This window comes from Aristolochia californica, unplaced genomic scaffold (genome assembly GCF_029961685.1).
Source record: "Aristolochia californica isolate CCGP_79_NKW_82.1479 unplaced genomic scaffold, dmAriCali1.0.hap1 SCAF_6, whole genome shotgun sequence".
In the NCBI taxonomy this organism is placed as follows: Eukaryota; Viridiplantae; Streptophyta; class Magnoliopsida; order Piperales; family Aristolochiaceae; genus Aristolochia; species Aristolochia californica.
Window position 1 is genome coordinate 37,247,552 of NW_027182257.1, and position 21,904 is coordinate 37,269,455.

Below are 21,904 nucleotides of genomic sequence, written 5' to 3' on the forward strand. Positions count from 1 at the left end.
AAACCCTTGTTTACTCTAAATCAATACTTGTTTTTTCTCATTACTTTTATCCCTTAAATAGGGTTCACCCTTACATGGTTCAAGATAAAATATTACAAAAATGCCCTTGTGGCCTATTAATTCTTTAACTGAAATAAAATAAAGTAAATTAAATAAAAACAATTAATTAGACTGTAAATAACTTAATAATGTTATTGCGTGCATAACATTACACCCCCCACCCCTTGGAGAAAGAGCTTGTCCACAAGCTCGAAGGTAGGGTCTACTTGTCGACGTCTCCACCTGTCCCCAAGTAGCATCCGTGGTATCTGTGTCAGCCCTCTGGACAACAAAACTAGAGCATTCCACCTGAGAAAAAAAAAAAAAAATTTTTTTTTTTTTTTGTTGCCGACTCCACCTGCATCACTTGTTGTAGCACACCCCAATACGGATAAGCAACCAAGCAACAAGTTGAACTATCACCTATACCAAACTGGCAACTTCTGCTTCAACATTAACAGCCCTTGTGTGATCTGCCCCAACGGTTGCCTCATTGGCAAAATGCAGCATGTCCCCAGTAACCTCAGTAACCGGATTGAGCTGATTCCTAATTACGGCTGGCTGCCCAAGTTCATCCAGTGGTCCTTCACTTGTCTGTGTATACATTGCTGCTTTGGCTCCACAAAAATTCCAACACAAGTCAGAGATCAGGTTTTTCTTCTTGTCCCTTTGAGAACAGATGGAGCGAGCACTGGTAAGGCTTCCCAATTGGCAGTAACCAGCAAAGAGAGCATTCGATGCGGGTAGAACTTGCTGGTCCCTGATGATGTTCTCACAAACATCAACATATTTCTGCTGTTGAAGTCTTTTCTCCAGCCGCAGACCAATATGGTTTAGGCCTGTGTTGGTAGCAGCAACGTTGCTGTAATTCTGCTAAGAGGACTCACAAAGAGCAAGTAGTGCTCTCTGGTGAATTTCTGTAGCAGCAGCAGGGAAGTTGGCATTCATTGTCTCGGCAAGTTGAAGCCTTCCCATTGAAATAGAGGGACAAATTGTCGCTGCACGTCCCATCTCAATTTGCAGCACTGATGTCTGCACTACCACTGTTTTCAGCACTGTTTTCAGCACTGTTTTCTACACTGCCACAGCAGCACTATTTTCTTGGCTGTCTGGCAGCACTGTTTTCTACTGAGGTGCCCCGTTCGGCACTGTCACAGCAGCAGCAAATGTAAAAGTCGTCATCCACGCAGTCGTCATGTATCCCTCTGAGCATGCCAACACAGATCTTGCAGGCTACATTACCCCCAACAATAGGTGGATATCTGCATAACCCATGTGCTGCAAAAACAGCAGCTTCTTCTAAGGATCCCTGACTATCCAAACCCAGAACTAAGGCTGTAAAAGACCAAAAAAATTTCTGGAGCATCTGCTCAAATACAGCCAAAGAGTTATCTAAATTTCCAGAATTAACAGCACATGTTTCATTCTCCACTGCCACTGTTTTCAGCATTGGTTTCGGGCTGTCTAGCAGCAATGTTTTCTGCACTGCCACAGCAACACTGTGTCCTTGGCTGTCTAGCAGCACTGTGTTCTGCACTGGCACAGCAGATATCATTTTGTTGAAGAACCCATGAGCCGCTTCAGGTGGAACACACAAATGCTCCAATTCAACTTCACATCCTGGCATGGCTGCAGCATGGAATTCAAAAGGCATATTGCAAGAATCAGCAAGTCTAGCCAGCCTCTGTCCTACAATGCGGAGCCCACTTCCTTGAGCATAGGCAGATTGAGAATCATTAACACCAGTTATGCATACATGTGGAGGACCACCAGGCTCCTTCCATTTTAGTGCTTTGTAAATCGAACTTCCTGAGTAGGCCACCCTTGCAACAAGACATTCAAGCATATAGGCACCAAGCCGCTGAAGGGGCTCCCTTGAAACCATAACCATCGGTCTAATTCAGCCATCAACCAATCTGTCCGTTTGGATAAGTCCAAATGTTTCTCAGCACCGTCCTTCAGATGGTTTTGAACACGTTCGGGCTGTCTGTGCTCTACCACTGAGCTATGGACCCATGTATGAATTAGAACAGCAATTGCAGCAAGTCGCTCTCTAGGAGCTGCTCTCAACATATTTTTGTTTGCTAGTTCTTGCGCACCACTGGAAATCGATGGCCATGGATCAGACGCAAAATCAATATGCCCATGCAAAACTGCAGCACTTATACTCTGTCCAGACTCCGCCCAGAATTTGATTTTTTCCCCCTCAACAGTAATAAAAATAATTCCCCACAGCATATTCTCCACCATTTCCAGAAAACCCAAACTGCTAAGCATAGAAATCCAGTTCTCCACCTTTCTCCCAGGCATTTCATCAAACAACTGTCCGTCATCTTCCGTTTTCCTTAATCTCCTCTCGATTAGCTCCAACTAGTCTATCTACTTGAGCCCCTTTCTGCACTGCAATAGCAGCAGCTAGTTGAAAATTCGTCAGACTGTTCAACCCAGCAGTCTCTCCAATTTTTCCCACGTTTGCTACCATCTCATTTCCTGAACTCACACCTGGTTGAAGAAATGACACGAACAATGGCCGAGCAGCATACATATCACCCAAAAAATTAAGCACAACGTTTTCAATTTGACAAAGAATAGACGTACTGGTGTTGTTCTCATCAACAGAAAAATAAATCACCCAATGAAATTTTTCTACCATTCCCAGAACACCCAAAAAATATTCACTTCGAATTGCAGACAGAAAAACCCGAATTCAGTCAAAATTGTTTTGTTGCTCTGCTTCACGGAACAGAAAACCCCCATCCCCGAAATTCGAGCAGCGTTGCTGCTGCTCAGCCCATTTGAACCCCATTAACCCTATGGAAGAATTGTTTTGACATACAAATCGAGGACGTTTCAGAAACTTACCCCAAAATGCGTTGAAGTTTGTTTCCCGCTGGGCTGCCAAAGGCACAATTGAGAGGAGGAGTCCTGAAGCCAAAGCCCACGGGACCTTTTTCCGATGGCGAACAGTACCCCTTTGGGGCTTCTCCGCTTGGAGATTTTCCGAGACAGAGGTCTCTTGGATTTTTTGCGTCTCCTGTTCTGGGAGACGTTTTGTGTCCCATGAAAAGGGGGTCGTTGAATACCCCTCCGAATTCGGAATTTATGTGTCCCCGATGGCTGATTTCCATGCTTGGGATATTGAATTTTTTTGGCCCATTTCTGGATTTCCCTTCTCGAAGATTTTCATGGTCCCCGATTTCGGATTTCCATGCTCGGCCCCTTCCTCAAAAATTTCATCACGCCTCGCTGTCGTTCGTATTTCCCTTTCGAGTCTGTCAAGTTTCTGATTAAGAATTGGGATTTGATCCAACTGTTGCATGATCTAAGCGAACCTCGTCTCGGTTTTTGCATGTGCCTCTGCGTGCACATTCAGCCCTCTGATCAGCAACTCTCTTAACTCCCCATTGCTGGAATTCCCCATGTTACGCAGCTCTGGTACCAATTTTTATGGTCCCTGATCCACAGCGATTCGTAGGGAAAAAGAAGAGAAAGACGAAAATCAAGCCGAAGGGAAGCTTGAAAACCCTAGGTTCTTTGAGGAGAACAGACACCCCTGAGCTCGTTTAGGAGAACTCAAAACTCTTGTTTATTCTAAATCAATACTTGTTTTTTCTCATTACTCTTACCCCTTAAATAGGGTTCACCCTTACAAGGTTCAAGATAAAATATTACAAAAATGCCCCTATGGCCTATTAATTCTTTACCTGAAATAAAATAAAGTAAATTAAAGAAAAATAATTAATTACACTCTAAATAACTTAATAATGTTATTGCAGGCATAACATTCTTTGGCAAATAAATTGGCAAAATTTGGAACCTCCCAGTAACATTGTTTGGGAAGGCTTCCCCCCTTGTAATCTGCTCGTTTGAACTCTCTCTTAATAAAATTCAGCATCATTTAAAAAAAAAAAAAGGTACAAAGCTCGGTTGGTAGATAAAGGAAATACTCAAATAGATGGTTTAGATTATGGTGAGACTTTTTTCCCAATTTCCAAGTTAAATTCAATTCATTTTGATCTCTGTGGCGGTGAATAAAGGATGGTCACTTTAACAACTAGATATCAAAAATGCTCTTTGTATGGTGATCTCAGTGTAGAAGTCTATATGGAGCAACCACCTGGTTTTATTGCTCAAGAGGGGTCAAGTAAAGTGTATAAATTGCATATAAGCCATATATAATTTGAAACAAAGCCCTCAACCATGGATATGGAGAAATTCAATCGTGTAGCTCTGAAGTTTGGGCATAATAGAAGTAGCTTTGGTCAGTCTATAGTTATTTTAAAAAGAGTAATAGGTTGTGTAATATTGATAGTTTATATAGATGTCATTATTATTATTAGATATGACAAAGATAAAATTATTGTGATCAAAGATTATTTTCAAAAACATTTTCAAATAGACTTGGAGATTCTCAAATATTTTTCAGGTATAGAAGTGGCGAGAAACAAATCAAGTATTCTTTTTGTCTCAAAGGAAATATGTACTTAATATCTTAAGTGAACCTAGATTATTGGGACAAGAACCAATTGATAAACCACTAAAAGCTCATCTTGGTTTATTTGATGATAGTTCTCCACCTGTGAAAGATATTAGTTCTTATAGACGCCTGGTTAGGAAGCTCAAATATGCTACTATGACTAGGCCAGATATATTGCATGTTGTAGGACTAGTTAGAAGGTTTGTGAAAGACCTAGGAAGTTCATATGGAAGTTGTTTATAGAAAACTATGGTATCTAAAGGAGGGACCTAGAAAAGGATTATTCTATAAGTGTTAAGTTCACACAAAAGTGATGGGCTATTCTATTGCAAACTATACTGGATCAAAACTTGACAGGAAGTCAACTACTAGATTATGTACATTTGCTAAGGAAAATTTGGTGACATGGAAATGTAAAAAACAAAAGTGACAAGATCAAGCACAGAGGATAAATACAGAACTATGGCACACACTGCTTGTGAATGATTTGGATACACTCTTTTGTCAAAATTTGGTGTGGAGGTAAATTTACCAATAGTTATGAATTTTAACAATCAAATCTCTATTTTAATAGCCAATAATATTGTTTCTCCATGAAAAAACGAAGCACATCGAAGTAAATTGTCATTTCATCAGATATCAAGTACTAAATGGTGGAATTATAACTCCTCATGTGAGAACTAAGCATCAGTTGGCAGATATATTCACTAAGACCTTGCATGGTTCTCGGTTTGATAGTTTATTACGATTATTCGATGCCTATTTCGTACCTTGATGGGGAGTGTTAGAAGCTAAGTTAAAAATATATTACTTGTAATTGAGTATGTATGATTTGTAGTTAATTGAGAGCCTTATGGGAAATTCTGTAATTATGTAAACACTTTCATATTTAAGTGAATGCAATGTACAAGTGAGGTGTAGCCCAAGAAATTTTCAGGGCTTGCCCTCTTGGAACAAGTCCTCTTCTCTTCTTCTCTTCTTCTCTTCTTCTCTTCTTCTCTTCTTCCTTTCTCTTCTATTCTCTACTTTCATTTTTTCTTTTCTTCTTCCCCTTGCTTCTAATCCCGTGTTCTAAATTAATAATATTCCATAATTTAGTTTTTTTGAAATGATGCTGAATTTTATTATGAGAGCTCAAACGAGCTGATTATACGAGGGGAAGCCTTCCCAAACAATGAGAGATTGCTGGGAGGTTCCAAATTTTGCCAATTTATCAGCCAAAGAATTGGCTGATCTAGGAAGGAGGTTCCAATTACAATAAATGGATGACACAATGTCAGCAATACAATCAATGATTGGCCAATGGCGCCAAGGAGGTGAGCTTTCTTTTGAACACCAGCTGATGACAGTCTTTAATATTCCATAATTTATTAAACTCCAAACACACTAACACCCCCAAAATTTTGTTTTATGGGAAGTACAACAAGGCTGTTAAGTGTACTTAGTAATTTTCTATAAATAGCTCTCAATAAATTTAGCAAGCAAACAATAATTGAGGGCTTCATCCCTATTAATTGTAGGGTCCCCCTCCTTGATTGTATCCATTTAAGCTGATTAATAAGATTTCACCGTTTCCAAAAAACTAAATTGAGCTAGCTTGGAATACACTCTAGTTTTTGTAAGAAAACTATGTGCCAGAAAACCATTAAATGTCTTGGCATCTTTCAGCACTTTGCCATATAAAAGAGTCTACACAATATGAAGGCGTGGTTAATCAAGTATACTGCTTTTAATCAAGAAAATGGAAATCACTTTTCATTTATGTAATTGTTGTTCCAAACGGAGGATCAGTATTATTGTCATTGTTGCCTTTTCTTTTCAAAAGTTATTTATCAACATTATTACCACTGAAACTGAAAACCTAAGGTAGATCAGGATAATAGATAATAAATCAATAGAATTACCAGTACAAAATTTGCACAATGAGCATTCCTTAGCTCACCTCATAACTCATGTTATCTGGATCAACATTATCTTGTCTTGCTGTCTGTACATCAGGTCAGAGAAATTTAAACTCAGGATAGTAAAGGCAGCAAGTTAAGAAAAACAAGAAGAAATAAAATCCAAGAAGTTACCAAAGAAGTTATTGCAGAGTTAGATTCTCTGTTGACTGTTGGAAACGGTGGAGAGCTGCTTTCTGACTCACCATGCAATACAAATACATGAGAGACATGGAAGAGAATATGGAAGTTATTCAAGTCCATTCTGTATTAACTATAATTACCAGAGACTCTGAGAGCAAGAGAGGAAGTAACAGTGACGCTTAACAATAACATGTTGTGTCCAGCTGACACCATATTATTTGTTCTTGCTTATTTATTTCTGGGAGTCCATGTTTCAAAAGCAAACTCTTAACATATTTACTTAACCAAAAAGATCCCAAATTTTTTACAAAGCTCTGATAATGATGAATGAATTAATTAATCAACATGAAAGGAAAAAGGGTGTTTTAGAAATCTTAACTGAATTCCAAGTCAGGTACACAACTAACAAGACTAAATAGAATGAACAAAATATCTACGGACTCCAAAGACCATTAACTTAGACCAAAATTTGAAACATAAACTCAAGCCACAGAATTAATTGATAAAACTCTGTCAGGAAGTAAGGATATCACCTAGGGCTCCACTGTCTAAATCTTACGGTACACCAAACAAAAAACAGCTCCATAATAGGCACAAAAACCTTAGCTAAGCATATCATACTCTTCATGTTTATCAAGAAGAATCACAAAGCACTGGAAGAAAATATCTAACAAAAAAAAAGGATTTTTGTTTTTATTGAAATAAGTAAATTCATAGGCCAAAGGCCAAGAGAGCAAACAACAACTCAAAATAGATTTAGATGAAAGAATAAAATTTTCTATTTCCTCACAAATTCACTTTTTTCCAGGAGAATGTTTATTTAGAGGAAACACTAAAAAGAATTCTGATTTTTGACCTCAAATAATAGAGACGTGCAACTCCATGTGATAGTGTCTCACTCTCATCACTCTGAAGAAAATGCAACTTGAAAATAATCTTCAAATTAGTTTCGCAGAAACAATATTGATCTAAAATTTTAATTAACCAATAAAAATAGATAAAGAAAATAACACTCAAGAAGAAGGCAACCAAAAAGGGAATGACATCTAATTGAATCCATTTGCTATAAAACCAAGCATGTATGCTACTGGGAATTGGAAAAGATACTCCAAGAGGAAATCATCTAACCAGCTTCATCAGACACGGTACTTTCATTCAAGGAAGCACCAGCAAGCTGATCCTCCATCTCCTGCAAAGCTCTAGCTAAAGCTTCATCATCTTCTAATTGTGAGTCTTTGTCAGGCTGGGAGCAATTTCCTTTTTCTTCAGTAGTCCTTTTTTCCTCACTCTTTTTCTCATCTTCAGGATCAGAATGTGTATTCTCAGAAGCATTGGGAATGTTATTCAGAGTGTTTGTTAAGAGTGACTGATGCACAATTTCCTGATAAAAGGTGATGCAGTAAGAAACCATTTACATTTAAACAACTAAAATAAGGTCTTAGCCATAGACCTCCGTCTTTACCAAGCCAACAATGTTTAAAAATACAGTTTCACCAACCATATCATTTGAAATTCAACTGCAAAAAAAAAAAAAAATAGTCACCTGATCTTGGAGAAAATCTTCAAGAGGAAGATCTCCATGTTCAATGTAATAACCCCCCACAATAGCACGAGGGGTGCCAGTATTGACATAGCTAACATGCACCCACTTCGTCTCAGTGACTTCTCTCATGATGATTGATCAACTTCCTTTCTGCTAAATAATGAAGTACCAATTGCAATTCAATTTACAGAAGAATAAAAGGAAATATAAATACAATCTCCACCCATATTCGAAACCATCGCTAAAACACTCAAAACCGCATGGTGATTAATCCATCTTCGACTTCATTCAAAGGGATCTTTGGCCGACGATTTCAAGCAAATTCAAATGAACTTCCTCAAAGCAGCTCGATACAATAAAACCCAAAGTAAAGAGGAAGATGGATAAACATTTAGGAGAACAAATCAAGGTAATCAAAATAACCACGAAATGACAAGCCAAGCAAACTAGCAAAGTGAGTAAGTTACCTTAAAAAGATAGAGAGAGGTCGACAGCCGATGATAGCCCCGCTTTGTCTCAGTAGATTTCTCACCCAACAGTAGATCTTTGAGTCGTGTTGGTGAGAAGTGAGGAGTGAAGAATAGCGGTGCAGGCCAATCGAACGACCAGTTGACGTCAAATCCGCTTTTGAAAATTCTTCCACAGAGAGGTTGACGACAGAAAGAGAGGGCCACCAACCGATCGAATCGTCTTTTCCTTCCGATTCCTATTCGAGAAAAAAAAAAAAAGCCTGTTCGCTCCTTTTCCCCAAGTCCGTGTCGACTCGCTGGTAACATTTCCCACAACTGGCGAAGCTTGTGAAAAATAGCAATGTCTACTGAGTCAGCCCATCTCGATTCTCGAGTAATTGGAAAGGATTTCATCCTATCGGATATCAAAATGAAATCATGCATTCACGCCCCCAGTCCGCACTGTCCCACCCGCATCAAAATGTAGACGTTTTACTAAAAATTATCTTTTCAGGATTTTATGACGCAGTTATTTCTTTTTGCTCGGTTATTTAAATTAAATGCTATTAAAGTCAAGTCGACCTAGTTAGGGTTCAATTGAACTAGATTCCAACAAGTTTAACCACCTATGGACCCAAAATTAATGACAACAAATGTCATAAAAAATTAAAATTAAAAAAAAAAGATGGAGGGTATTAGGGGTCTATTTGGAACCCTTAGAAAAGAAAAAAAAATAAGAATTTGACCATTATTATTCTTAAAAATAATTAATAATAATTATATAATAATTAAATTACTTTTATTACTAATTATTTTTTAAAATAATAATAATCAAATTCTCATTTTCTTTCCTTTTCCAAAGAGTTCCAAACCGACCTAGCAGGGATTTTGCACAATTAGAGAAGTGAGACTCAAGAGATAGTCAATTGTTGGCTTGTTCTCACTTCTCCTTTGCGCGTGTTCACCACCACTTGAATAAAACAATATTACATCATAATTAGAAAGTGACTTTTATGAAGGTTCTGGGATGGGAGTCTCACCAAGATGTCTTACATATTAGACAAGATGTTTCAAATTTTGAAAGAATGAGACTTCTTATCGCTTATATATAAGTGATCTTTTATAACGTCGCACTCGCACTCAAGATATTTGTTATAATCTTGCATGAAAGTTCTTTTGAACCATAGACGTACTTGAAAGAGAGAAGAAAAATCAAGAGAAATAACAACATCGTAAGAAACAAAAAAATAGGTTGAGTTTAATTCTCCTTTCATTGATATTTATAGGCTTGGTTACATTATAGCAACTCTAGGACATTCTATGACAAAACTACCCTTCCATGTGCATCCCCCTTAATTAAACTAAAACCCCACTTAAACATGACTTTAAATAACAAGAGTACCCCTTATATTCACCTCCTACATATTAATAGACTCATTGCATACTTAATCAATTTCTTTAAAGAACAAATATAAAAGAGTCTTACATGACTCTCATGGAATATAGTCTCATGATAATAAGCTTTATAGGAGGAAGAATTTTAGTATCATTAGTGTTTTATTTAGGCTATAGTTGTTTACATGTTTTAGGATTAACTTCAAGATATATATTTTGGGTGTAACGGGATATTGTTAGTTTAATTATACTCTAATTCTAGGTGTATAGTCTATCATAAATAGAGGGTCGATATACTTAGTAAAACACAATCAATCCACCCTTTTCCACTACATAAATATCATATATCTGCTTCCTTCACTCGTCTTGTGAGAGTCCAAGTATTGAAGACATCCATCTCTCAAGATAGTAGTTGAATGAAGTAAGAAATGATGAGTAGTTGTACCCCAAGAAGTGTTCGAAGCCTATAGATGCCATGAATTCTATCGAAGAAACTAATGAAATTTGATGTCTCAAACTATTTGTGGCAGCTCCATAGTCAAAATTTCTTATTACTACCAACTTTCCAAAATTTGTAGATTAAGAGAGCATGCATAGCAATCTTGGTAACCCAATTTGGCGAACAATGGTGAGAAGCACTTGTTGCGGCCAAGAGAGTGGAGATGTTTGCAACCGATGACGAAAGAAGCATTGAAGAGTGTTGATGCTATCACATGGTTTGTTGCATTCTCAACTCTTTATGTACATGCATTGAACCAAGGCAATCAAGTGGTGATTGTCAATCAATTTTCATTGAAGCTACATTGGTATTTGCCATTGCCTAGTTGCTTGTTTTGTCACTCTTCATTGTCCGATGGATTTTGAACTTCGTTGGGAAGAAGAATCGTAGGATCTTTTACTTGGCAACTTTGTGGTACCTAAGCATAAAGTACCAGTGGCGCAACACATAAAGTAGATCATGATTATGGCTAGAAACTTGCTGTCAATTACTTCCTTCAAATCAAGCCTATGATTCAACCAACTAAAAAGCCATAAATGAAGACACAAATCAATGGCATGACCCAGATTACAAAGATGGTCGTGGAGCCTTCTACAACACATGGTATTCGTTGTCTAAATGTGCCAACTTTCAATAAAAAAACAAAATGTTTAAAGAGATTTAAATCATCTCTTGAAACATACAACCACATTATGAGCAGACATTTGCACGACAAGTTATTGATAGTATTATTATGCTCTACCACACGTGTGCTTTATATGTGGCACAAGAGTCCTGAAATCCTAATTCAAATACCCAATCTACTACCTGACGCAGATGACAAACGAGGATTGGGCTTCTACAAGGAGCTTGGCCATTTGAAAAGCCAAAAATCAGCTTATGAAAAATCTACATTTTGATATTTCATCAAAACTATCAAACTATCAACTGTTCTGCACGATCTCGTCGGCCACCATTTCATATTTCATTTACAGACAAACTAAAAGCATATCATCAAAGCCTGTTTTATACCTGACAAGCTCAAGGAAGGAAGACCAGAAGGAGGAAATGTGGAGAGGAAGCGGACAGATCTGGAGTCCAGTAATTAGCCTTCGTTGCTGCTGTTCTGGTGATGAAGATTCAATGCAAACAACGACGAGAACCGCAAAAACCTGACAAAAAATGGAGGTAGATGGAGGAAAGAGGTACCTTCCAAAAGGCAAGTCGAAACCGACCTCGCTCTCTCTTCCAACCACAAAATCAAAATAACCAGGTCAAGTGGATATATTCCATAGAACCGTTTTGGCAGCGGAGATTACGTTTTTTGGTTGTGGATAAGAACCAAGAAGAAAGAAAGCATGTTCAATTAGATTAAATCACTAATGACGATCACTTTCTCTTGTTAAATCATTAATCCAGAAATGTCTTTTCGTTTAATAATAGGTCGGTCTGGTTATCATTTGCTTTTGTGTGACAACAACCTCTATGGCACAATTAATTGGTAATAAAAAATTAAAATTTATCTTATAAAAAATTAAATCAATTAGAGTAATTTTATATAATTATATAAATTCATGATTTTAATATTATATTTGATTTATAATTTAAGAGTGAGAATTTAGATATTTATTTTATTTTTATATATTTAATTAAATAAATAATTAAAATTTATTTTTAGTTTAGTCAAATAAAACTATCTAAAATAAAATTTAAATATAGTAAAGGAATTTTATATAATAAATACCCTTTTTTATTTATATAAATTCTTTATTTTAATATTATATTTAATGACTGTTTTAAGAGTGGAAATTTAAATATTAAAAAGTAATAATTTGATTAAGCATTTAAATATTAATTTAAAAAATAAATTATTCCCACTAATCATTCATTCACAGGTTCCACGCACCTTCAAGTGGGGAAGGATCGTGTGGCTGACGTGTAAACGCTAAAATAAAATGGCTGAAACGGGGAAAAACAGGAAGCTTCCAGAGCTTGGTTGGGGCTTAAGCTTTAATATTGAAAAGACAAGACCCCAACGTGGACTGGTGGGGTTTTTTGTATATTTATTTATTACGCCTTTTTTACCTGCTTTGTTTTTTTTTCGTACTTTAAGAATTAAAAATTATCCTTTCTGTTCACGTATTTACTATCATATCCCCGCCTTTTAGTTGGTCGGCGCCTTGCGATTGCAGAGCAAACACGCCATTTTGGTTCAATTATTTACGATAATGCCCTCTAGATTAAAAGTGTGGGCCCTGGCATCATCACCATCTATGATCAGAACGACGCGTGTTTTTGAGTCTTATTAAAGGGGGCTCGAGCCAAAGATCGGGAAAGAATTTATGAGTGGCAATTTTTTTGTTCTTAGTAAGAGAATGTCTGTGGTCATTTTGTAATTTTTGAGAAGGGAAAGCCTATTTCGGAGGCTAAAATTAGGATTATCTTATTAACTAGTTTTTCGCTGAAACGAAAATCCAGAGAGAATCGACACGGCATCTGTTGTTTTGAAAGAGGTTTTTGTCTTCGCTGTCCCCGCGGCAGAAAAAACACCCGCGACGGCGAATGGGGGTTTGGCGTCGTCGTCGCACAGAGATCGCATGGGTGAACAGAACCGGACGCCTTCGATCTGCGCTTGAGTTTCCATGTCTCTTGTTCTCTGCAGACTCGAGCGCTGCCGATTCCGTTACGTACCCGACTGGACCTCCGAGTGTTTGGTGAGGATTAGGGTTAGGGTTTGTTCATGGGGGCTGCCTTTTCTGGTTTTGCTTCGGAGGGGGAAGATTCTTCTCGGTTGAAAACGGGCCTCGGTGACATACCAGAGAGTTGCGTTGCCACAGTGCTTCTTCATTTGAGCCCACCGGAGATTTGTAATCTGGCCAGGTTGAATCGGGCCTTCCGGGGTGCAGCGTCCGCGGATTTCGTCTGGGAAACCAAGTTGCCTAGTAATTATAGGCATCTCTTTGAGACGCTTTGTGGTGATGATCCGGACAAGTTCGGAAAGAGAGAGATATATGCCCGGCTCTGTCAGCCGACTTCCTTCGAAGATGGAACCAAGGTATGACGGCTGACCTTCTCCCTTGACGGCCAAATTCGCCCTTTGTTTGTATTGAAAGGGATTTTTTTATTTATTTTTTATTTTTGGGAAAGCGGGCGGGCAAATAAGGTGCTTATACATTTTTTTCCTTTTCCCTTTTGTAGGAAGCTTGGTTGGAAAAATGGAAAGGCGGGATCTGTTTATCGATAGCTTCGAAAGCTTTGTCTATAACCGGGATCGATGATCGAAGATACTGGAACTACATTCCGACGGAGGAATCCCGGTACGAGATTTACTCTGAACTTTAGGCAGTCGGAGCTCTTTATGATTTTTTTTTATTTTTTGGGGATATGAGCTTGGTTGTTTTAACTTGTACCGTATGACAATTTGATGGGTACCTTTCCTTAGCAGCTTCGGTTTCGATTGAATTTTGAGTAATGTTCTGGTTTTCTCGACAAGGTTTTAATCATCAGGATATAGAAGTCGTTGTTGGTTTTCGATGGTTCATTTTCTGATTTATCTAGTCTTAGCATTTGCGAGGAATTTGGTGTTAGTTTCGTGTCTATCGAATTCATGGAATTGCCATGGTTGCGTAAACATTAAGATGTTGTCTTTTCTGAGTTCCAATACTTTCTTTCAAAGTGTCATAGTTACAAGGTTTTCATGGATTCATCGTCTGTGGGCTTTTGGCGATTTGAATGGGTGGTTTTATTCTTTCACTTTGTGATTCTGTTTCCTTCCCAAAATGAGTAAGGGGTAGCATGCAGGTACATATAAAAACTAATCTTTATCATTTTCCTGAAAATAAGTTGGAGTAAATTTTAAGTTCTCATAAAGGAGCAAAATGAATTTATGAAGGTGGAACTCTGGAACATTCTTTGATGATGTTGCTATGTGTTATTTGGGAGATGACATCATCAAACTGGTATTGTGTCATCTTGGACATGAAGATGATCACGGTGATGTGAAAGAGGATGAAACTCTGGAGGGAATCCACCTCTATCTGAGCACTTAAACAGAGTCACTGGGTGTTTTACCGTCTGCAATCTCCTTGGACATCAATTTTTGTGTTTTGAATGAGGGTGGTGGAGGAAACTATCCAACGGGAATCAAATCTTTCGTTCTAGCAAATTGTTGGGTGATATAGATTAGATTGGCCAGTAACTGACAGGTTATTTAAACTGTTGTTTGCAGATTTCATACAGTGGCTTATCTGCAGCAGATATGGTGGTTTGAGGTTGATGGGGAGGTTGAGTTCCAGTTCCCTGAGGGCCGCTACAGCCTCTTCTTCAGGCTTCAGCTAGGGCGAGCCTCCAAGAGATTAGGGCGACGAGTGTGTAACTCGGAACATGTGCATGGGTGGGACAAAAAACCCGTTCGGTTCCAGTTGAGCACTTCAGATGGTCAACACGCAACATCCCAGTGCTACTTGGATGAACCTGGCAATTGGATCCAGTACCATGTGGGTGATTTCGTTGTGGAAAACTCCCAAAATTCAATGAAGCTCAAGTTCTCGGTGACACAGATCGATTGCACGCATACCAAGGGTGGGCTTTGTGTAGATTCAGTGTTGATATGTCCTAGTGACTACGGACAGAGGTGGAGGAAGAGTATATGAGGTGAAGATGGCTTCTTACAGTAGGGTTTGGTCTTTTTGAAAGATGGCAAAATGAGAAAGTTGCTGGTGGGTTTTTATCTTTTTGGGGTTCACCCTGGAACACCATAACTTTTGTGTACCATAATACACTGGGAGTTCATATATACATAGCTGAAATGTACTTTTAGCTGTCTGTTTTGAAGTTAGTGAAGTGGTTGTACATGCTCTTTGTTCTTTCTTCTTTGGCAAAAAAATGTACGAGTTCAATAATCTGACGATGCAATGCACAGGTCCCGAATCAATTTCAATAAATGCTGCACCTTTCTGAAAATAGAGCTGCTTGCAGAGAGCCTGACACTGTTCTTATTATGCTGATTGAGTGGGTGATATTAGCAAATCGTTGCCGGAGTGGGATGGAAATTTAGTGTTGTCAAGGCCAATGGCTATCTGTTAAGAACCCAAAAACGTTATTTGACTTTGATTGGGTTTTGAATCTATATCCAGTTGATTAAGTTTTCAATAAGTATTTGTTAATAACCCGTCAAACTCAGTTGATTTAACAACATTTGGCAAACCCGTCAAACTCAGTTGATTTAACAACATTTGGCAAGTAAATGGGAGTTCTGGCAGTTGTCAATCACCCTCCCTTACAACGGCAAAAGGAAGCTCTCTATTGAAGTTGCCAGTCCTGAGAGGAAAAGAGGAGGACAGCAACATTTCGATACCAGAGAGAGTGATCGCACGGTAATGTGTAATCGCAAAAGAACGAGGGTACATGGGAAATTCTGTAGACGCCAAACTTACCATGGACTCCTGCAGTTAGGTTTCCACCAAGAAAGAGTGTAGTAGAAAAACCGAGACACATCAAAAATAATTTTTGATTTGAAATGATGCTGATTTTTATTAAGGCAAAAGTTCAAGAGGGTATATTACAAGGGAGGGAAGTCTTCCCAAATAATGAGAGATTGTTGGGAAGTTCCGAATTTTGCCAATTTATCAGTCAAAGAGTTGGCTGATCTAAAAATGAGATTCCAATTACAAAGAGTAGAAGATACAATGTCAATAATACTATCAGTGATGGGCCAGTGGCGCCAAGGGGAGAGGTTGTCCTTGGAATACCAACTAATAACCGTCTTCGAGTCACCTTCAATGATTAACTTGCCATGGAGACGATCTCTGAAGATTTGGAGGCCGAACTGCAGAGCACTAGCTTCAGCAGTATTAGAATCAACAATGTACACCGGACCAACATAAGAAAGAAATCTCCATTGTGATCTCCGAACACACCACATGCTCCTGCTGGACCAGGACATCCAATAGCACTACAATCAAAATTCAGTTATATGCAGTCGCAAGGGGGACGATCCCAGATAGCCATTCTTGGAGCTCTGTTAGGGCCAGACATGTGAGAGATCAAATTCCAATTTTCCCGAAAGGAAACCCCCGATTGAGTGGCAAAATCCTTCTTTGTATGAAACCAGCTTGAGATGAGGCCGACGACATGAGAAGTCAAGTTGTCTGGGGTACTAGCTTTGGAGTTGAATCTCCGGTTGTTCCACTCAAGCCAAATGCACCATGGAACATGCGCAAGACAAGCCAAAAGAATTAACTTGCCTAGTCAAGGAAGGAGAATCCCTCAAACCATCTCAAAGGTGCCAAAGAGGTCTTGATGTCGCCCCAGCTGGAGCCCGATTTTCTGAAAGATCTTCATCCAAATTTGCCACGAAATCCACAGTGTAAGAGGACAAATTGGACTATCTCTTCTCACTCCCGTAAAGGGGACAAGAAAGATCAGGGGCAGTGAAGCCTCTTCTATGATGGTTGTCTGAAATAAGAATTTGTTATCTGATGGCTGACCACACGAAAAATTTGATTTGCTTGGCGCTGAGAGTTTCCAAGCTAGAATCGCCTTGTGCCCATGAGTATTGTAGTCTTGCTTTCTGATATGAGAGTAAGCCAAAGTGACAGTGAATTGGCCATTATTATTGGGCTTCCAAATCAGCTTATCAACTGAGTGCTCCTAGATAATAGTACTGTTGAATTTAGTAAGGAGAGAGCAAAAAGTCAATGATTCCTCATCATTTAATCCCCGACGGAATAGGAGACTCCACGAGTGATCACTCCATGAATCAGCCACAGAGCAAGAGAGGTCGTTTGCCACCCTATGCAACTCCGGGAAGTCCTCCGAGAGAGATCGAGGCCACACCATTCGTCCAACCAGAAAAGAAGGGTCCTTCCATTGCCCGTGTGGAACGAGGTAGCATCTCTAAATACTGGAAGGAACTTGAAAACCGATTTCCATATCGGTGATAGGAGGCGAGCAATGCCACCCTCTCTCCACAATGCACCCGAAAACTGAAGGTAGAATTTCACCATATTCTTCCATAAACTATTATGCTTGTTGTTGAAATTCCAAATCCATTTGAGTATAAGAGCTTTGTTCATTTCTCTTGTAGGTCAGATGCCCAATCCTCCCCTATTATGACGCATGCAAATATCCTTCCAACTGACCAGATGGCATCTGAAGGTATCTTCTGAACCTCTCTATATAAATCATCGACGGATGACATCGATTTTGGAGCAAACGGAGGCCGGACAGTGCATGAATAATAACAGATAATTTGGCAACCTCGCCATACAAGATTTGAGGAAAGTGAGACGCCTCGCTGTTAATAAAAGTTTACCCCTACAAGTGGCAAGCCTCTTTTCAAATTTCTCAATGAGGGGGGACCATAGTGACGACGAAGGCCGAGAATCAAAAAGTAGGAGCCCAAGATATGTAGCTTACATATTTCCCACAGAGCATCCCAGATAGTCCGCCATATCCCGAAACCCAGCTAAATCAATGTGATAGCCAAGGAGAGTGGTTTTTCCCTAGTTTATGTTCTAACTGGAAGCCAATTCAAATAATCCCATCACGACACGCAATTTTTGATCTGATCCATAGTACCAACCCCAAAGCAAATAGTATCGTCTGCAAACCGGAGAATTGGAATATCAAAGGCTGTACAATCAGTCGTGGGGAGGAACCATCCCATGTTCTTGGACGAGTAGATCAAGGAGGATAAGTATTTTACCACCACGTTGAAGAGCAAGGGGGAGAGGGGGTCTCCCAGTATGATTCCCCTGGTTCCCTTAAAATACCCACAAATTGTTCCGTTGAGAAGGACGAAGTAGCTTGCAGAGGAGATGCAGCTTTGGATCCAAAAGTGTCATTTTTCTCCGAATCCCATCTTCCCTAGGAGGGTGTCCAGAAACTTCCAATTAACTCTGTCAAATGCCTTTTCGAAGTCAAGCTTGAGGATGAATTTGGGGGTTCTTTCGGACCTTGAAATGATGACTAAGTTCAAGACATGCCATGGCTGAATCAAGAATGTTCCTTCCCTTAATAAAAACACTATGGCCATGGTGAATGGCAATAGGGAGGATTGCCCTGAGACAACTAGCAAGGAGGCGCGCAATCACCTTTTATGCACTGGTTGAAAGACTGATCGACAGGAAGTCAGATGGGAGATCTGCCCCATCTTTTTTAGGGATGAGGGCAATGAAAGAGGCGATGATACTCCTATATCTGATGCCATGCTGATAAAAGGAGTGGGCCATGCTGGAAATGTCTTCTCTGATGAAGGGCCAACAACGACGATAAAATTCCTTGTTGAATCCATTCGGGCCGGGAGCACGATCCAAAAGAAGACCAAGGGCTGCAATTTCAATTTCCCGCATAGAGAAAGGGAGCTCGATGAGACTAGCTATAACTGATGGAATAACTTGAAGGTTAACCCTTTGGAAGAAGGGTCGGAATGGCTGGTGATCAGAGTATAAATCTGTAAAAAAATTCATCATTGAATCAGAAATAATGGTTTGGTCCAAGGTGGTCTCACCGTTGATGCTAAACATGGCAATGTGTTTGGCCCTTCTTCATGCAGATGCGACTGCATGGAAGAATTTAGTATTACCATCCCCATCGGAGAGCCATTTGAGTCTTGCATGTTGCTTCCAGTGCACTAACTCGCTATGGGTGAAGGACTACAATTGCCCTTAAAGGGCATACCTCTGAGGGACTTCCGGAGAAGAGAGACCTCTGACTTCCTCCTCGGAGTCGAGAACGGCTATCTGAGCAAGGGCATTGGTTCTCACAATCGAGGAAGAGGCCCAAGACCTCAGCAACGACTTCAATATCTTGAGCTTGATTGGGAAAGCCCACCCTCTTGGTCCAGCAATGGTCATATTCTCTCCCAAAAGGATTGAAGAGATAGATCAAAAGAGGGGTCCACCATCCAATTATTGTTGAATCTAAAAGGAGAGGGGGGGGGGGGGGGGGGGGAGGACAACTGCCAAAATGGGTATCAACCGTTATCGGCCAATGATCAAAGACGACTCTATTGAGCACTTTGTCGGAGACGTTGTTGTAGAGTTGAAGCCAATCATTGCTGGCTAAGAATCAATCCAGCTTTGAGATGATAGGGGGCTACCTACCATTTGACCAAGTGAAGGTCTTCCCATATAGGGCAATCTCGCTGCCAATAAAATCAGCAAATAACCTCATGGAGGTTGTGATTCTTTGGGACGGCGGAGATTTCTCGTGGCAGAAGCGAGTGACATTGAAGTAACCCACAAGCATCAAAGGAATATGCCACATCTGAATGGAGGTGCGTCGACGCAAAGACCCAATTCCACAGACATTCTAGGAGAGAATAATCATTGATAATTATTCATCTTCTTTGACTTCTCATATGGGTGGTTATCTCCCAAGAGAGGCTCCGTGAAGACGGTGCCCATCACCTTGGCAAGTTCCACTATTTGGGCCTAGGTTTCTGGGTTCTATTTGTGTTGTTCTGACTGGATAGTTGCCACGAACACTTGAGCTCATTCAGCTGGCTCTGGAATGATGAAATCCCCCGTCTTTGGGTTACAGGGATATCGAATGGTGGCACTGGGTCCTCCCTGTAGAAGTTGTCTTTGCTGCCCTCTAGCTCGGCGCTGGTAGGTTACAACGGGAGGGGGAGAATTGTTTTGTTTGTGAGCACGAGTACACTCACTGCTTCCGGATTCTGCATCGAAGAGGTAATTTTCAGGGTGGGGATTTCTTGGGGGTGAGCTTGGGGGGATTCCAATATCTGGGGGGAAGTTCGTGGTGTGTGGGGGTTATCAGGATGAAGGGTTTGTGAGAGGGGCGAACGACATCTAGATCTAGGCCAAGGGTATTTTTTGTGGGGAACTAGGTTGAGTGGGTGGGTGAGTGATGTGTCGGATAAGTGGGGGGAATGCCATGGGGGTCAACGAGTATAGTTCCCATGCCAGCTATAAAGCTGCTTGGGGGGATCTCAACTGCTGGGAGCGGGCAGAATTGAGAGGTGCACTTCCCAGCTCATTGGCTGGTTGTGTGATTTCCCGAGGTTTGATTGTGCTTTTGGGAACCACATCTCTAAAATCATCCATCGCAGCAATGTTGATACGAATCCAGTATCGCGTTTTATCCACCATAATACATCTGAAATATTGCCCTTCACATGGGTGGAGAGGGTTGATGAGGATCCAAGCCTCATCCGGACAGTGCTAGTGTTTGGTGAGTGGGTCCAAAGCAATGATAGAGCCAAACTCATACACGACTTTCGAAAAGACCGCGAATTGCCATAGCTCAGTAGGAAGCCCTATAACTGTGACCCATTGGCCGTACTGGCTGGAGGGTGCTGAGGGGAGCCACTTTGAGATCCCGATGATGCCAGAGTTGGTGTGGGGTATGATGGCAAGAGCCGCAGAAGACTCTTGTTGGGTTCCGAAATGAACAAGCCAAGTTTGGGGACTGAGATAGGAGATTCTGGGAGTGTAAGGGAGGTAAAGTGCGTTAATCAGCCAGTGAAGAATGTTAGATTTGATGACGTCGGGGGATATTTGGACGAGAATGGAGTGTGTCAAAATTCTGCGCCCATCATGGCGAAGGTTTGGTGGGATTTGGATGATTTCAGGTGTTTCTGTGGGAGCAGGGGGGCTGATGCATGATTTTGGGGAGGAGGGGGTGTTGTTAGGAGTAGGAGGGGGTGTTGTTAGGACTAGGAGGGGATGTTGAGAGGGTGTTTTGGTGGTGTTGGGTTGTTGGGAGGAGAGGTGGAAATCTTACTCTGGCATCACCAGGGCGGATTGGCACTTCTGTTGTGGCTAGCGTCAGGGAGAGGCTCTGGAGTGCATCGACTAGCTTATTCCAGCCAAAACCCTAGTTTGTGGCCTCAGGTATGAAAAATTTGGCTAAAATGGAGGTTCCTCTTATGTGGGTGATCCGACATTCTCGGCGACCACGGAAGGTAGTCACCGAGAAGAGGAACATCGAGTCCCGTGACCAGAGCTCACGAGATTTCTCAGTTTCCGTGGTAGCTCTCAGGAACTGAAGCCTGAAGTTGTGGATTGCTTCTACTGGGACATAGATGAATGAAAATTTTGATCCGTCGACTGAGGAGATACAAATCATCGGACCTGATGTTCAGATGACTCTCTTGACGGTAACTCTGCATTTTCCGTAGCTGAAGCGGAAAATACTATTTCGCTTCTTCTGGCGAGAGACCGTCATCTAGTGAGTTTCGTATTCCTTCGTTGGAGCCTCAGAAAGCTCCTCGGAGCAGTGGTTGGACGGATCCGACCGTCTACGAGTTTTTCTTCCTCACCAAGGTGAGACTTTCCTCCATTTCTTCTCGTTGCAGCATCGCCGAGCCCTCTGTCGGCGTTTGAAAGGCTCGTAGTTACCTTGCCTGAGTAGCAGTGGTCGTCGGGGGTGGTCCGGTCGCCGGCCGTAGGGATGGTGACCATCGGGAGAGGG

General features: G+C 40.6%; 2 protein-coding genes across 3 annotated transcripts in view; one reads left to right on the forward strand and one right to left on the reverse strand.

Moving 5' to 3' along the window:
- The window catches only part of LOC137934124 (E3 ubiquitin-protein ligase BIG BROTHER-like), a 53,729-nt gene extending 44,987 nt beyond the window's left edge, over positions 1 to 8,742 (reverse strand). The window contains exons 1-5 of one of the 2 annotated variants that reach the window (XM_068778363.1): positions 8,611 to 8,742; positions 8,144 to 8,293; positions 7,729 to 7,981; positions 6,592 to 6,653; positions 6,459 to 6,503 (exon numbers count right to left, since the gene is read on the reverse strand). In XM_068778363.1, the coding sequence (XP_068634464.1) occupies positions 6,459 to 6,503; positions 6,592 to 6,653; positions 7,729 to 7,981; positions 8,144 to 8,272 (489 nt within the window). In that variant the 5' untranslated portion in view covers positions 8,273 to 8,293; positions 8,611 to 8,742. Of the gene's footprint in view, positions 1 to 6,458; positions 6,504 to 6,591; positions 6,654 to 7,728; positions 7,982 to 8,143; positions 8,297 to 8,610 lie in introns of both variants that reach the window. The other variant, XM_068778362.1, reaches the window with a different exon arrangement.
- Positions 8,743 to 12,923: 4,181 nt separating this feature from the next.
- On the forward strand, positions 12,924 to 15,429 carry LOC137934081 (F-box protein PP2-A13-like). Its single transcript, XM_068778301.1, has 3 exons — positions 12,924 to 13,520; positions 13,664 to 13,782; positions 14,694 to 15,429. The coding sequence occupies exons 1-3, from the start codon at positions 13,206 to 13,208 to the stop codon at positions 15,115 to 15,117; spliced, it is 858 nt and encodes a 285-aa protein (XP_068634402.1). The 5' UTR covers positions 12,924 to 13,205; the 3' UTR covers positions 15,118 to 15,429.
- Positions 15,430 to 21,904: the final 6,475 nt, after the last annotated feature.

Bases quoted from the DNA above. Each gene is read 5' to 3' on its own strand.
- LOC137934081 (XM_068778301.1), top strand. From the start codon at position 13,206: ATGGGGGCTGCCTTTTCTGGTTTTGCTTCGGAGGGGGAAGATTCTTCT. The intron at 13,521-13,663 runs GTATGACGGCTG...TCCCTTTTGTAG, and splicing joins CCTTCGAAGATGGAACCAAG to GAAGCTTGGTTGGAAAAATG. The intron at 13,783-14,693 runs GTACGAGATTTA...TGTTGTTTGCAG, and splicing joins ATTCCGACGGAGGAATCCCG to ATTTCATACAGTGGCTTATC.